The following is a 13,533-nucleotide window of genomic DNA, read 5'->3' as shown; positions in this document are numbered from 1 at the left end:
TTCGGGTCTTTGCACTTGCTGCTGCCTTGGCCTGGAATGCTCTTCCCTCCACGTATCCTCAATGGTTCACTCCTTACTGCTTTCAGGTCTTTGCTGAAATCTCACCTCCTCTGAGAGGCCTTCTATGACCACATGCCCTCCATCACGGCACACTATTTTATCTTTTTCATATGGCAATCACTATCTAAATATAACTCATTCATCTGTTTAGTTGCTCTCTGTCTCTTTTAGACTATCAAGGTCCATGTCTTAACCACTGCTATATCCCCAGTCCCTACAACAGTGCTTGGACTCAATAAAATTTTGCAAAATAAATGAATGAATGAATAATTCATTCTCCAGTTCAGATTCTCTAGTGGTTTCATCCAATAGGATGGTATTTCTCTGTAATGTCCATATTCTTCTTCCTCCCCCTCCCCTTTATTATTTTTCCTAGATGGTGGACACAGCTGAAAATTTCCCCGCCTGACTCGATGAGAAGCATGGATCCTGATGAGTGGCCCACTCAGACCACCCAGAAGAATAAAACTGAGGGAGCCAAAGGAGGTAATTCTCTGGAATCAGGTCCTGCCAAGTCTCCTTAAAACCCTGAGCTGCCTGGATGACAACCTTTTAAATATTTACCACATGACCCTTTCTGGAGCAAGAACAAAGGCTTTCTGTCACTCTGTTGAATCAAAGTTGGAAGGGAGGCAAGTTTGAGCACCACGTATCCTCAAATTAGGAGAGCCTTTTATCATCTGATATAACAAATCTCGAGAGGGTTCACCTATGTGTGTTACCTAGAGGGTAAGTGTTCACTGCTAAGTTACATGAACCAGGAGCCCCAGGAAAGAACGCTCTGCAGGATTTAGTGAAAGTAGGCAGGCAAAGTAGGTGGGCCAGGAGCAACGCAGGAATGGGGCAGGAACAACTAACTTGATTCATGTCTCAGAACAGAAAACAAGAGGCAGCGAGAAAAAGGAGAAAGCAGGAGAGCAAGAGACGTCCTGGGTCTCAGAGCTGTTCCAAGCAAAGATGAAAGAAATAATAGAGAAGAAAACCCCAGGACTTATCAGAAAACCAAGTTGCAGTTAATTATACCAGAATGTCAGGAACGTCATCCCACTGAAGAACCCCTACCAGTACGTTGGCAACCTAATCTACCACTTATCTCTCTTCGCTATATCGTTTTACAGTTCCACCAAGTTTTAATATATCACACAGGTTTACGTTCCGGGAAACCGGTGAAAAATCAAATAGCTTTTTTTTTTGAGAGAGAGAGCGTGTGGCGGGGCGGTGGGGGGAGGCTGCAGGGGGAGAGGGAGAGAGAGAAGCCTAAGCAGGCTCCATGCCCAGCACGAAGCCCGATGCAGGGAGCCCAATGTGGGGCTCAATCTCACAACCCTGAGATCATGACCTGAGGCGAAATCAAGTCAGATGCTTCACCGACTGAGCCCACACAGGGGCCCCTCAAATAGCTTTTCCTAAATAACTCCACCATATGAGGGCACTGGAGATTTTTTTAATTATTTAGTTTGAAGCGAAGTCCAGAAGGAAAGGTCTACAATTCGCCCTTCTCATTACGACAGACTATTTTGTCAGCTTGATTTCAGCATGTCATGGCCCTGCTCAAATTTTCAATGACCCTCCCTCACCTACATGGCAGGGCTCACATGACTGATCCCACCTTTGAGGCGCTCCCACAATCCTACTAATAATATAATACAAATGGCTGAGATCCATGGAGTGGTGACTACCATCCATCTCTGGCTTTCCTCATCCTATATCATTTAATCCTCATAATGACCTTGTATGATGATTACTCTTATCATCTCCATTTTACAGAGGAGAAACTGAGGTGCAGGGAGATACGAACGGACCAAACCAAATTTATCCTCTCATGACTACCCAACTTCATCTAACACACCCGCCGCCCGGTACCTACTGCCTCCAACACTCACCTCCTGATTTTCTCCCTTTGAGACCCCACCTCCTTCAAGTTGCCTTTTCTGACCTCAGATCAGAGTGACCTGGACTCATACAGCACTTGGTCTCTGTACCATCTTTAAACAGTGTATTATTTTTTTAAGTAAACTGTATGCCCAACATGGGGCTCAAACTCACAGCCATGCAATCAAGAGTCACACGCTCTGCCGACTTAGCCAGCCAGGCACCCCTAAACCGTTTTCATTTTGTGTCCCAGCTCCCCGAAGAGGTTTTAAGTTCTGCATGGGAAACTTCTCTCTACCCTTTGCAACACTAACACCTTGAGTTAATAAGTATTCAGTACATATTTGGTGATGAATTCATTGATTCCTCAGAGTGTCTGGCACATAAACAGCCCCTAATAAATGGTTTTAAACAGTCACCAAGGGGGGCGCCTGGGTGGCTCAGTCGTTAAGCGTCTGCCTTCGGCTCGGGTCATGATCCCAGGGTCCTGGGATCGAGCCCCGCGTCGGGCTCCCTGCTTAGTGGGAAGCCTGCTTCTCCCTCTCCCACTCCCCCTGCTTGTGTTCCCTCTCTCGCTGTGTCTCTCTTTGTCAAGTAAATGAATAAAATCTTAAAAAAAAAAAAAAAAACAGTCACCAATGAATGAGGAGAAACTAAACATAAAAAACAAATTAGGGGTGCCTGGCTGGCTCAGTTGGTTAAGCGTCTGACTCTTGATCTCAGCTCAGGTCTTCATCTCAGGGTCGTGAGTTCAAGCCCTGTGTTGGGCTCCACGCTGGGCGTGGAATCTACTTAAAAACAAAAACAAAAACAACAAAAACAACAAAAAACAAAAACAAATTAGTGAGAAATCCCTTACCCATAAAGTGACTATAATCTGTTCGTTAGCTGGGAGAGACAGTCTGGTAGACTTGAGAACACAATGCACTAACCTATAAAAAATGTTTAAAAAATTTCTCTTCATATTTATTCCAATAAACATAGTGACCTTGGCCTCCCCAGCAATTATTTTAATATCATGTGTGCTGTCCTAGGAAAAATTCCTTGATTTGTTGTTCTCCTAACACAGAAGGGAAGAAACCCTCCCGTAACAGTCAAAAGAATAAGTGAGGACTGTTTGACTCGGGATATATAACAAATGGCTCTCTTTTGTGCAAACCAAAAGGGGAGGGGGCAGCAGAAGTGAGTCATACATCAAGCAGTTGAACTTACAACCCCGATAACATACCAAGACACTTCAACATTTAATTGCTGGGAATGGGGAGGAGGAAGCTAGAGGAATGTGACCAAATGGAGCCAAGAAGAGGCATAAAGGTGAGTGTCCTGGGGGTTGGCCAAGAATCTGCAACAGACTTTTTTTTTTTTTTTTTAATGAAAAACCACCCTCAAGATCAGACTCTTCCTTATTCCATAGATCATTGTATCCTTTGGGAAAACTAGCTCTGAGCGCCAGGGGAAGGTCAAATCAAATATCCTAGCTATCTCACCTTCACTGATATGGAAAGGAGTTGAAAAAAGCAGAGGTTTCCAGCAGCTACTTGAGACTATAAATGAACAGGTTTCTGTCAAGACTGGCATTTCTGTCTAAGGGATCAATAAGTTCATTCTCTAGGAGATCTTAAACTGCTCTCCAAAACTTTCCCAGGAATTGCAGACAGGCAATGGGGTGGGTTCTCATTAACTAAAAAAGTACAAATTGAGGAAATTAATCACCTACGGCAAGGCTTGCCTTGTTTTAACATGAACACCAGGAACAAAGCAAATCATAAGCTCGGGGTACAATAGTCACTGCTTATAGGACAACGGTCGGAGCTTTTGCAAATGCTGCACGACACCAGCGTCCTCCTCGGTGAGAGGAAGTGACCAGCCACCGAAAACCGTGGCTTGGGCAGTAATGCACATCATTATCAGCTCGCCCGGAGCCTGGGTTCCTCACGACCAATTTCCCAGCCAACAACAGAGAGGCTCGGCCAGCACCTCTGGGGAAATCGTGACAATGGCAGAGAATGATGCAGACTATCTCTTAACAACTGACCGGAGCTGGTGGAAAGGCGTGTAGGGGGGAAAAGGGCAAATTTGTATTCCATAAATATGGGCTCTTGTCATCTTCCCATATGAAGAAATCAGCTTAGCTCCTTCACCAGCCCCTTTGCCCTAGAGCCCATCACTATCAACTTGAATGTTCTTGCAAAACTGTCTGGCAGCTAGTGAGGAAGGATTCACTCTCTAAAGCAGCCTATATATGAGTTACTGTGGCTACATTATTTATGTCACATTACAGATCATGTGGTTGCTTTCTCAAAAGGCCTTATAAAGTAGGGAGTCTTCTGATTCCCTTTTATCTATTGGACTTGGCTCAGTGTTTTCTAACCCTCTTTCCCTTTGCTTTTTTTCTTTCCACCTTCTCTCATGACTCCATTTCTCCCTCCCGTGCCATTAGACTCCCTTATTTCTGACAGTCAAAGAATCCAGAAAAAAGACTCGGCCTTGTTTATAGAGACAGTTAGGGGTGCCTGGGTGGCTCAGTTGGTAAGTGTCTGCCTTCAGCTCAGGTCTTGATCCCCATGTTGTCATTGGGCTCCCTGCTCAGCAGGGAGTCTGCTTCTCCTTCTCCCTTTGTCCCCTCCCCCTACTCCTTCTCTCTACCGCTCCCTCATTCTCTCTCAAATAAAATCTTTAAAAAAAAAAAGACAGTTAAGTTGCTGTCCATCAATTCAAATTTTCCAAAGGACTGATTCTACATAATTTTTTTAAATCCAGAAGTTTTAAAATGAATAAAGACCCTGAAATTGACACCTCCCTCTAAGAGGGATCCAGCTACCCTACCTTAATGCCTGTCAAGCCCTCAACCCCAGCGGGATCCGCAGGCCAATGTCAAGGAGGCACAGATAAAATAGAAGGGAAGGCACATGGCTCCCGTAGGCTGTTATCTGCTAGTGAGTCATGATGAATACCGAGATCCTTCTGTTGTAGCTTCCTGGTTAGCCCACTGTGGGCTTGAGGGGCTATCAAAGCTTGAATTTTTCTGACAGCAAAGGTTCTTGGCTCTCAACTCTGCAAGCTCTAGGCCTGCGGTGCTCACCGCTAAAGCTCCCAAAGCTTCTCACCAGTGTGGGCTGGATATCCCAGCACGCAGGGGACTCCAGATGCACCAATGGTAAAATTGCCCCCGGTATCAGGAAAATGACTCAGATAATAATAGCATGCCCGACTCACCTTCCCGTTCGCTTATGAGACTCATTAATATTCTTCACAATGAAGGCTAACATAACAGGAACAAATATAGAAGAGATTTTCCTCTCAAAACGTCTCATGAACCGTCAGCCCTTTGCCTCAGTTCCTCCGTGTCTGCCTTTGCCAACTCTCCAAGAGCTGGGTCAGCTGCTCCCCCCACTGTTAGATTTAGACTCTCTCCTAGGTCTGAGCCAGTCTAGGCCCATCACAGGAAGAACATGTCTGATCCCCCCACCTGAGGGTGCAGGCCCGAGTCCCCCAGGGTGCCACAGTTCACAGGCCTGGACTTCCGCTTTGGCCCTCACTCCAAGTTCTCCAGGCTGGCCACTACAAAACCCACACCCAACAACCGCCCCCCCCCCCCCCCCGGCCATGGCCCTTCTCCATACAGTCACATGCCCTCTGTTTACATAGAGATGGCATCATCAACACTGCGAGTTTCAACCAACTTCCACAAGGCTGAATTCAGGAATAGTTAAAACACAATCTTAGAGGAAAACAGAAACATCTTGGCAAAACCCCTCAGACACCTTTCACTGAGTCTGGCTGAACCTTCTTCCCTCTCTTGCCCATCCCAGCTGTGATTAATCCTGAAATCTAATACCACTGCTCTGGCTTAGGAAGTAAAACCGGAAGAATATGGGATGTATATTGAGCTCCCAGAAATCCAAAATGGAGAGCCACAGTCCATAATGGAGAATAGCCGGGATAAATGAAATCCATGACCAGGCACAGTTCCCAAATCTCATTATGGCCTATTTCACATTATTCCCTACACTTCGACTTATTCTTATTTTCCTTTCTTTGCCTACTGTTTGGTAGAAGTTTTAAAAAGAAAGTAAGTGGTTTTATGCTATTTGAATTATATCTCACTAAAAAAAAAAAGAAGAAGAAGAAGTGGCCAAGACATGAATAGCTGGGGATGAAAGAAGGCAACAACCCAAAGAGCCTAGCAGAGTGACAATTAGCTAGAGGCGGGCAGCAGTGTCCCCTTCAGCCGGGCCATGTGGTCACCAAGTTGCCTCAGACCCCACCACTCGCTTCATGAATTTATGGCTCCTGCCTGGCCCCCATGAGTGGTGGCGTTCGCAACCTCGGGGATAGACAACACATAAGCTAAACAATCAATCTTTGACTACTTGACTGAATTCCTTTCCTCCTGTCATTGGAACAAATTACCATAAACTCAGTGGCTTACAACAACATGTATTCTCCCCCAGTTCTACAGAGCCCAAGTCTGACAGGGGTCTCGCTGGGCGAAAATCCAGGTTGTAGCAGAGCTGTGTCCCTTTCTAGAATCTCCAGAAAAGAAGCCATTTCCTTGCCTTTTCCAGCTTCCAGAGGCTGCCTGCAATTTCCTGGCCAGTGGCTCCTTCCGCCATCTTCAAAGGCGGCAACAAAGCATCTCTCTCTGACCCTGCTTTTGTCCTCCCTCCTCCTTCCCGGACTCTCGTCTTCTGCCTCCCTCCTTCCACTGACAGGGACCCTTGTGATTACACTGAGCCCACCTGGATAACCCAGGCTCCTCTCCCTATGTGCTGATTAGCCATCTTAACTCCCCTTTGCCATGTAAGGAAGCATTTACAGGTGTTGGGGATTTGGATATGTCCATCTTTGGGGGGGGCCATTATTCTGCCCACTGCATGAACCAATCTTTTTTTTTTTTTTTTAAAGATTTTATTTATTTATTTGACAGAGAGAAACACAGCGAGAGAGGGAACACAAGCAGGGGGAGTGGGAGAGGGAGAGGCAGCCTTCCTGCTGAGCAGGGAGCCTGATGCGGGGCTTAATCCCAGGACCCTGGGATCATGACCTGAGCCAAAGGCAGACGCTTAACGACTGAGCCACCCAGGCGCCCCTGCATCAACCAATCTGTGTCTCGCAAATTATGGAGGAAAATGTAAAGCGTGTACTTCTTACAGGCCACTGTATTTTGATTTATAATATATGGGCTCATAAAAGGTTGTATGCAAAGCAAATTCTATTTTAAAAGCATTAGAGTCATTTACTACTGAAAAGAATCCCGTGGTGAATTGTTTTTGTAAAGGTATTAATTCCCCAATGTCTTGTTTCTCTGAATCCAGATTTCCATACATTATATTCATGTTGGGCTACAGCCTAAGTATGGAGAAAACACTAATATTTTGAGTATGCTGGGAGTGGAGTCAAAACCCACAGAACCATTTGCTGGCAATCTGCACAGAATTACAGTCTTCACACCTGCATTTCTGAACCTGAGAATTTTTTTCCCTAAGATTTTATGTATTTATTTATGTGAGAGACAGACCGAGCACAAGCAGGGGGAGGGGGAAGGGCAGAGGGAGGGGCAGAGGCAGAGGGAGAAGCAGACTCCCTACTGAGCAGGGAGCCCTACGGCGGACTCAATCCCGGGACCCTGGGATCATGACCTGAGCTGAAGGCAGACGCTGAACCGACTGAGCCACCCAGGCGCCTGGCTGAACCTGATTAATTCTGATAGGAAATATATTATAATAAAGCCTTGAGTCTCACTCACTCAGCTAGTCGGCATTGACAGTGGGCTGGTGAAGAAATTCATGTCTGAATTTGGGGCCGTGTGACCTTGAGTTAACCATTAATTTCTTTGTGCCTCATTTCCCACGTCTTAAACTAAGAATAAAAATAGGACCCCTCTACCCTCTATCCTAGGGCTGCACAAGAATTAAATGAGATACAGAATACAAAACAGCCAGTATGGTGCCTGGCACATACGAAGTCCTCAACAAATGGATTCATCACCGCGGGCTAAAGCCCATGGTTAAGTGCAGGAGACACACAGGAAGCCCCCTACGACTTGGACTGATTGTTCTCAGGACTTGGAAATGAAAGTGAGAACCGGACATAGCCACTCAATGGAAAGCAGCAGGCAAAATATTAAATTAAGATAAAATTGGAGCCTTCTCTTGATAGACACCCGTAGTTTCTGCTTGCAGACTATGTGAAAGATAGAATGACCTTCAATACTTAATGGAAGTGTGAATCATCCTCGGCAAACCACATGATCTTATATTGGGTATCTGCAAGAACAGTTATATTTGATATGAGAGCATACTCTGTTTTTCTGCTCAGAATCTTGAAGTAGCTTGTTAGTTTTACCTTTGGATTTTAACAGCTCTTCACAGCCTCTGAAACAAAAGTCAACTTCATGCCCCAGGCATTAGAGACCCTGCGCCATTTCCCCTCTCTCTCTGTTTCTACCTTTATCTCCTACAAACCCCGTAGACAAACTCACTATTCTGCCCCAACTACAAAACTCAGTAATTCTCAGACAGCGCTAAGGCTATACAGCTTTGTACGGTAGTAAATCTGGTATGTTTCTTATCTCATCTGGAGACCACTGGAGGCCAGGGACCTCATCTTAGACATTCATAGATTTCCCCTCAGTGCCCAGCATGGAATACGCACCTAATTAATAGTTGCTAAATAAATGGACTACCTTATCCTTCTATTCATTACATTCATCTCCACATAGGAATAGGAACCTGTGATGCCCTTTTGTTTCAATGTCATTACCTTCATTTAACTGACAGCCTCCTTCCTGAAGTTTTTTTATTTTTAATTGAAGTACAGTTGAATGACAGCCTCCTTTTTAAACTTCCTGATTCAGAATAATTACGTTTCTTTAAAAAGTTACACTTCTCAATTATCCTGAGGTTGCAGAGTTTTTAAATTCTATACAGCTGTGAGAATCCTCTCAGTAATGATTTTCTTTTTTTTTTTTGCTAGGGCTCACTGTAAACTTTTTTTTAAATTTTTTTTATTTATTTGAGGGAGAGAGAGCACAAGCAGAGGAAGGGGCAGAGGGAGAGGGAGAAGCAGACTCCCCACTGAGCAGGGAGCCCGATGCAGGGCTCGATCCCAGGACCCCGGGACCGTGACCTGAGCCGAAGGCAGACGCCCAACCGACTGAGCCACCCAGGCGCCCTGTAAACATTTTTTTAAAGCAATATTTTTTCCACGCACGTTACTCACGACAATATCCGAAATAACATAATAACTACTTCTTACCTTCATGGTGACCGTGATGGTACTATTTACATTTGCTTTATGCAACCAGCCTTGTTTTATGACGCCACCCTTCTGAGAACACAGCGAAGAGGAATCCTGAAATAGGGCAAAAAGCATCAGTGAAACAGCCAGCCATCTAATCAAACTTTTGGGGGACACGAACTAGGCCCTGCCCCATTTTCTAATTAAAGCATTAAGTCCCCCACCGCCCCCACAAAGATGCCTGATGAAACTTGAAATTGTTCACTAGGGAAAGTAAGGCTCTGTGCCATGCACACAGCAGGTACTCAGTATTTACTGAATCTTACGGGCTGTCTTCTGGGAGAGTCTTCTGCATTAAGTAAACCGTCAAACTGCACCTCAAAATGTCACAGACATCCAGGCCATCTGTCCCAAGAGGGATCCATGATGCAGGGGGTTCCAGATGACTCACCATTGCCACATGCCCAGCACGGGGAAAACCAGCCCCACAGGTGTCTCCCACAGGTGGGAAAACATGTTTATATACAAATCACAGCCCATTTCACTTGATTTTTCCTAAACTCCATTTGGAAATGCAACAATTTTTTTAAGATTCTTAAAAAACACGCATTAGCTTGAAAGCCGGCCACCGATCACTCGAAAACCATTCTGTCCCTCATCTTTTTCTCAAGGAAATCTCTGGCAGCAGAAGCGACCGTGAGGACACCAGCACCGTGGCCCCCACTTTTACCTCGTCTTTCTCACAGTCCTCGTCAATCTCAAATACGTGACTGGGAATCTTTTCTGGTCGCAGAGATTTGCTGAAAACGCAAGAGAATTATCTCAGATACTGAAGAGAACACACACAAAAATAAATAAATAAAAGCAAGATGAGTAGACTTTTTTACAACCGAGATAAACGCCAAACACGAGGGGGATAAATTCTTTTCTCCTTTCCAAACTCAGGGTTGCCCCTCTGAGTAAACTTACAGTACCTTTTATATAAGGACTCCCACATGTGCAGCCTGCGGCAAAGCTGTAACTAAGCGCAAATACTAAGTCAGTCAGGGAGGGCAGAACTGCCAGAGAATGCGGGCCAGAGTTGTTAGAGGGAGCAGAAGCTTGTCTTTCCTCAGAAGGAAAAGCAACACGGTGTAATTCTGGCTCTTCCATTCGTCTGCTGTATAAGCTTGGATTGGTCAGCCATCTTGGGATTCAAGTTTAAAGGATGTCTTTAGGACTCTTTTCTCTTCTAGGGAAGTGCTTTGAAAACTACAAGAGGCTACACAATGTCTTATTTCTCGAAAACATTTCCCAGATGATAGCCTATGAGGTTAGTAGGACTATAGATGGGGAAAGGGATAACAGGGAAGCTCAGAGAGATTGAGTGACTGGCCCAAGGTCATCCAGCCAGTAGGTGGCAGAAATAAGACTTGAACCTCAACAAATAAGATTTGAACTGGCTCCTGGACCAGTGTGCTCGCGGCAGTCCATCAACTCAACTGAAAGAGATATGCTTTTGTCAGGGGATGTCTGGGGTCATCGAATTGAACTGAGTGCCTTCTAGCATTTTTTTTTTTAAGATTTTATTTATTTGAGAGAGAGAGAGAAAGAGAGAACATGAGCAGGGGAAGGGGCAGAGGGATAAGCAGACTCCCCGTCGAGCAGGGAGCCCGATGCAGGGCTCAATCCCAAGACCCCGAGATCATGACCTGAGCTGAAGTCAGACGCTTAATCACCTGAGCCACCCAGGTGCCCCCCTTCTAGCATTTTCATTGACACCACTGGAAAGTGCTCACTACATTATCCAGAACTAAAAGATTTTATGGTCAATATAGATGCATCAAAGCCAAAAAGCGAACTCCTACATTTTTGAAAGAATTTCAATGCGCAAAGTGAAAACATATTCAATTGTCCAAAATACATTTACCAAACAAGCCAGCTGCCTAAGGCCTTGTTTTATCATAAATTATCACTGAGAAGCTTTATAAGTGGTAAGAAGAAGGTAAAACGTTGAGTAACTCTCCTCTCAAAGGTTTCCCTTGAATTCTACACTTACCATGGCAACATTCGAAAGTCTCCAGAGAAGTCTTCATACTTGTAGTTTACCACATGCCAATCTGTGCTATAGGTTTTAATACACTGAAAGAAAATAGGAATCTTTAATTTGAAATATCACACAAGTATACGTATATCCAGTTTTTTAAAGTCTGGTAAAGGAAGCTGACAGACTTTTAAAAATCATTTGGAAAATGTTGGTACTGGGATCATCCATTGGGGATTAACATGGTCTCCCTAAACTAACTGGCAACAAAAAATCCCAATTCAGACACACTTTGGAACACTCTAACTCCAAGTTCAGAGAGTAGTCAAATCCCAGAGAGAAACTAAGAACCCATGCTATTTGTCACAGTAGTTAAGCTGTCTCCTCTCTACCACATCATCTAGACTTGTCACGGAGGTCCGCTAAGTTACAGTCATTTTATTTCCTGTCTACACTAAAGGAAGAATATTTTTTTGAATATAATAATGTTCCACTGTTGCCTTTGAGGGTCTTACCTCTTTGACAAACAAACTTTGGGCCCTCTTCTCAGCATCTTCTGGTACAGTGGACTGCACTGTTCTGCGCTGACGACTTATCACCGAGATCTAGAAGACAGGGAACATTCTTGCCGTAAGAACTAGCCTGGAAAGTGTGAATGTTTTCCTTTAAAGCAGTGCTTGTGAACTCACAGAGATATCTTCCATTGGAAACATAAGCAGGTCTCTGAGGGGGTCGCTGTAAATCTGGGTTTTCCTTTGGGTGATAACATTCTCATAGTCCAAGGGCTCAACAATTTTGGTCTTTTCCTTAATAAGAGACAAATACAAAGTTAATACGGTCAAAGTCATAAGATATAAATTCCTGTCCATGTGCGAAAGACACCTTATTTCACTAAAGAAAGGACTGTTGACGGCAGTGAGCACTTGGGACACTTTCACAAGAGAAACATCCTCCATAACGAGAAGCGCAGACGCCAAACACATACAAATACACACACAGATCTCTCCGCTAAAGCCAAGAGTTCTAGAGAGTTAGCCCTGTACCCTGCTTTTCCACGTGCCTTCCAAAAATGTAAGGTAAAACAAAAAGTGGTCTATTTGGAACCCTGTCAGTTGATTTTTAGAGAATTGGCTCTGTTCACTGGGTAACTGAAGATGAGGAAGTATCGACATTCGTGTGCCTGGTGCAGGCAGAGCCTGGGCAAACGTGGGTGCTGGAGGTGCTCGATCCACTGGGCAGAGCATGAAAGGGTGGGGTCCTAGGTGACGAAGTCAGAGGATCCCTGACAGACTGCCGGGTGACCTGGCCACTGAGAGTAGGGCCCCAGCCTGAGGCTAAGGTTACAAGGAGCAAGGTCGGCGTCTGAGAAATCCAGGATATGATTTATTAATAAGAGTAACAAGAGTGGGCATTTACCAAGCCCTTTCTGTATGCTAGACACTGTGGCAAGTGCTTTCTCTAGATTTTCTCACTTAATACTCATAACCACCCTCGGAAATAGGCTTGATCTGGGGCGCCTGGCTGGCTCAGTCCATAGAGCGAGAATGAATGAATGAATGAATGAATAGAAATAGGCTTAATCTTTGTCACCATTTGACAGATGAGGAAACTCTGCACTCAACTCAACACTAAGTAACTTGTCTGCCTTCGGAGCTAGAATTCAAACCTAGGTCTGTGACTACAAAGGCTCAGTTCTTTCCACCTCATGTATCGTTTTCTCCCCCTCAGAAATACCCAAAGCTACGAATATGCAAGACACTGAACTTGGAAGAGGATCCCACCACCTACCTTCCTATCATTTTTTTCTTCACTGAACTTATCACCATGTGATATGACACCTACTTTACCTCTCTTCCTACCTGAGGGCGGAGATTTCCCTTTATTTGTTCACTGTTACAACTCCAGCACCTACAACAGCATTTGGCACGTGGTGGGCATCCAATCATTAATTGTTGGATAAACTCTGAGATATTCAGATTCAACCAGAGCTATGTTCCAACACACTATTCCAGACCAAGGTGGGTGTATATTAATGCTTCCTAATAACAGTGTTTTACTAAATCAAATTAAAATTATTTAAAATTTTTATTAAAAAAACAACATAAAGAAAACTTAAATAAAAGATACACTGAAACTTAGTATCATAATGGAATCAGAATTACATTTGCGTACATAGTACTTGAGGCAGTCTCCGGTATAGCGTATCCACACAATCCTTTGCGAACAGGTTTTTTTAAGTTTTTATTCAAATTCCAGTTAGGTAACATACAGTGTAATATTAGCTTCAGATGTTCAACACTTCCATACAACACCTGGTACTCATCATAAGTGATGCC

General features: G+C 44.4%; 1 protein-coding gene across 5 annotated transcripts in view; it reads right to left on the bottom strand.

Moving 5' to 3' along the window:
- The window catches only part of DOCK11 (dedicator of cytokinesis 11), a 186,686-nt gene that overhangs the window by 125,786 nt on the left and 47,367 nt on the right, over positions 1–13,533 (bottom strand). For 2 of the 5 annotated variants that reach the window (XM_035007699.1, XM_035007720.1), the window contains exons 2-6: positions 11,887–12,003; positions 11,713–11,802; positions 11,213–11,295; positions 9,905–9,974; positions 9,193–9,288 (exon numbers count right to left, since the gene is read on the bottom strand). In XM_035007699.1, coding sequence (XP_034863590.1) covers positions 9,193–9,288; positions 9,905–9,974; positions 11,213–11,295; positions 11,713–11,802; positions 11,887–12,003 — 456 coding nt within the window. Of the gene's footprint in view, positions 1–9,192; positions 9,289–9,904; positions 9,975–11,212; positions 11,296–11,712; positions 11,803–11,886; positions 12,372–13,533 lie in introns of those variants that run through there. The other 3 variants (XM_035007682.1, XM_035007690.1, XM_035007708.1) reach the window with 2 other exon arrangements.

This window comes from Mirounga leonina, unplaced genomic scaffold (assembly GCF_011800145.1).
Source record: "Mirounga leonina isolate KUSES-001 unplaced genomic scaffold, KU_Mleo_1.0 Mir_101664, whole genome shotgun sequence".
Lineage (NCBI taxonomy): Eukaryota > Metazoa > Chordata > Mammalia > Carnivora > Phocidae > Mirounga > Mirounga leonina.
This window is presented reverse-complemented; position numbering and strand designations above follow the sequence as displayed.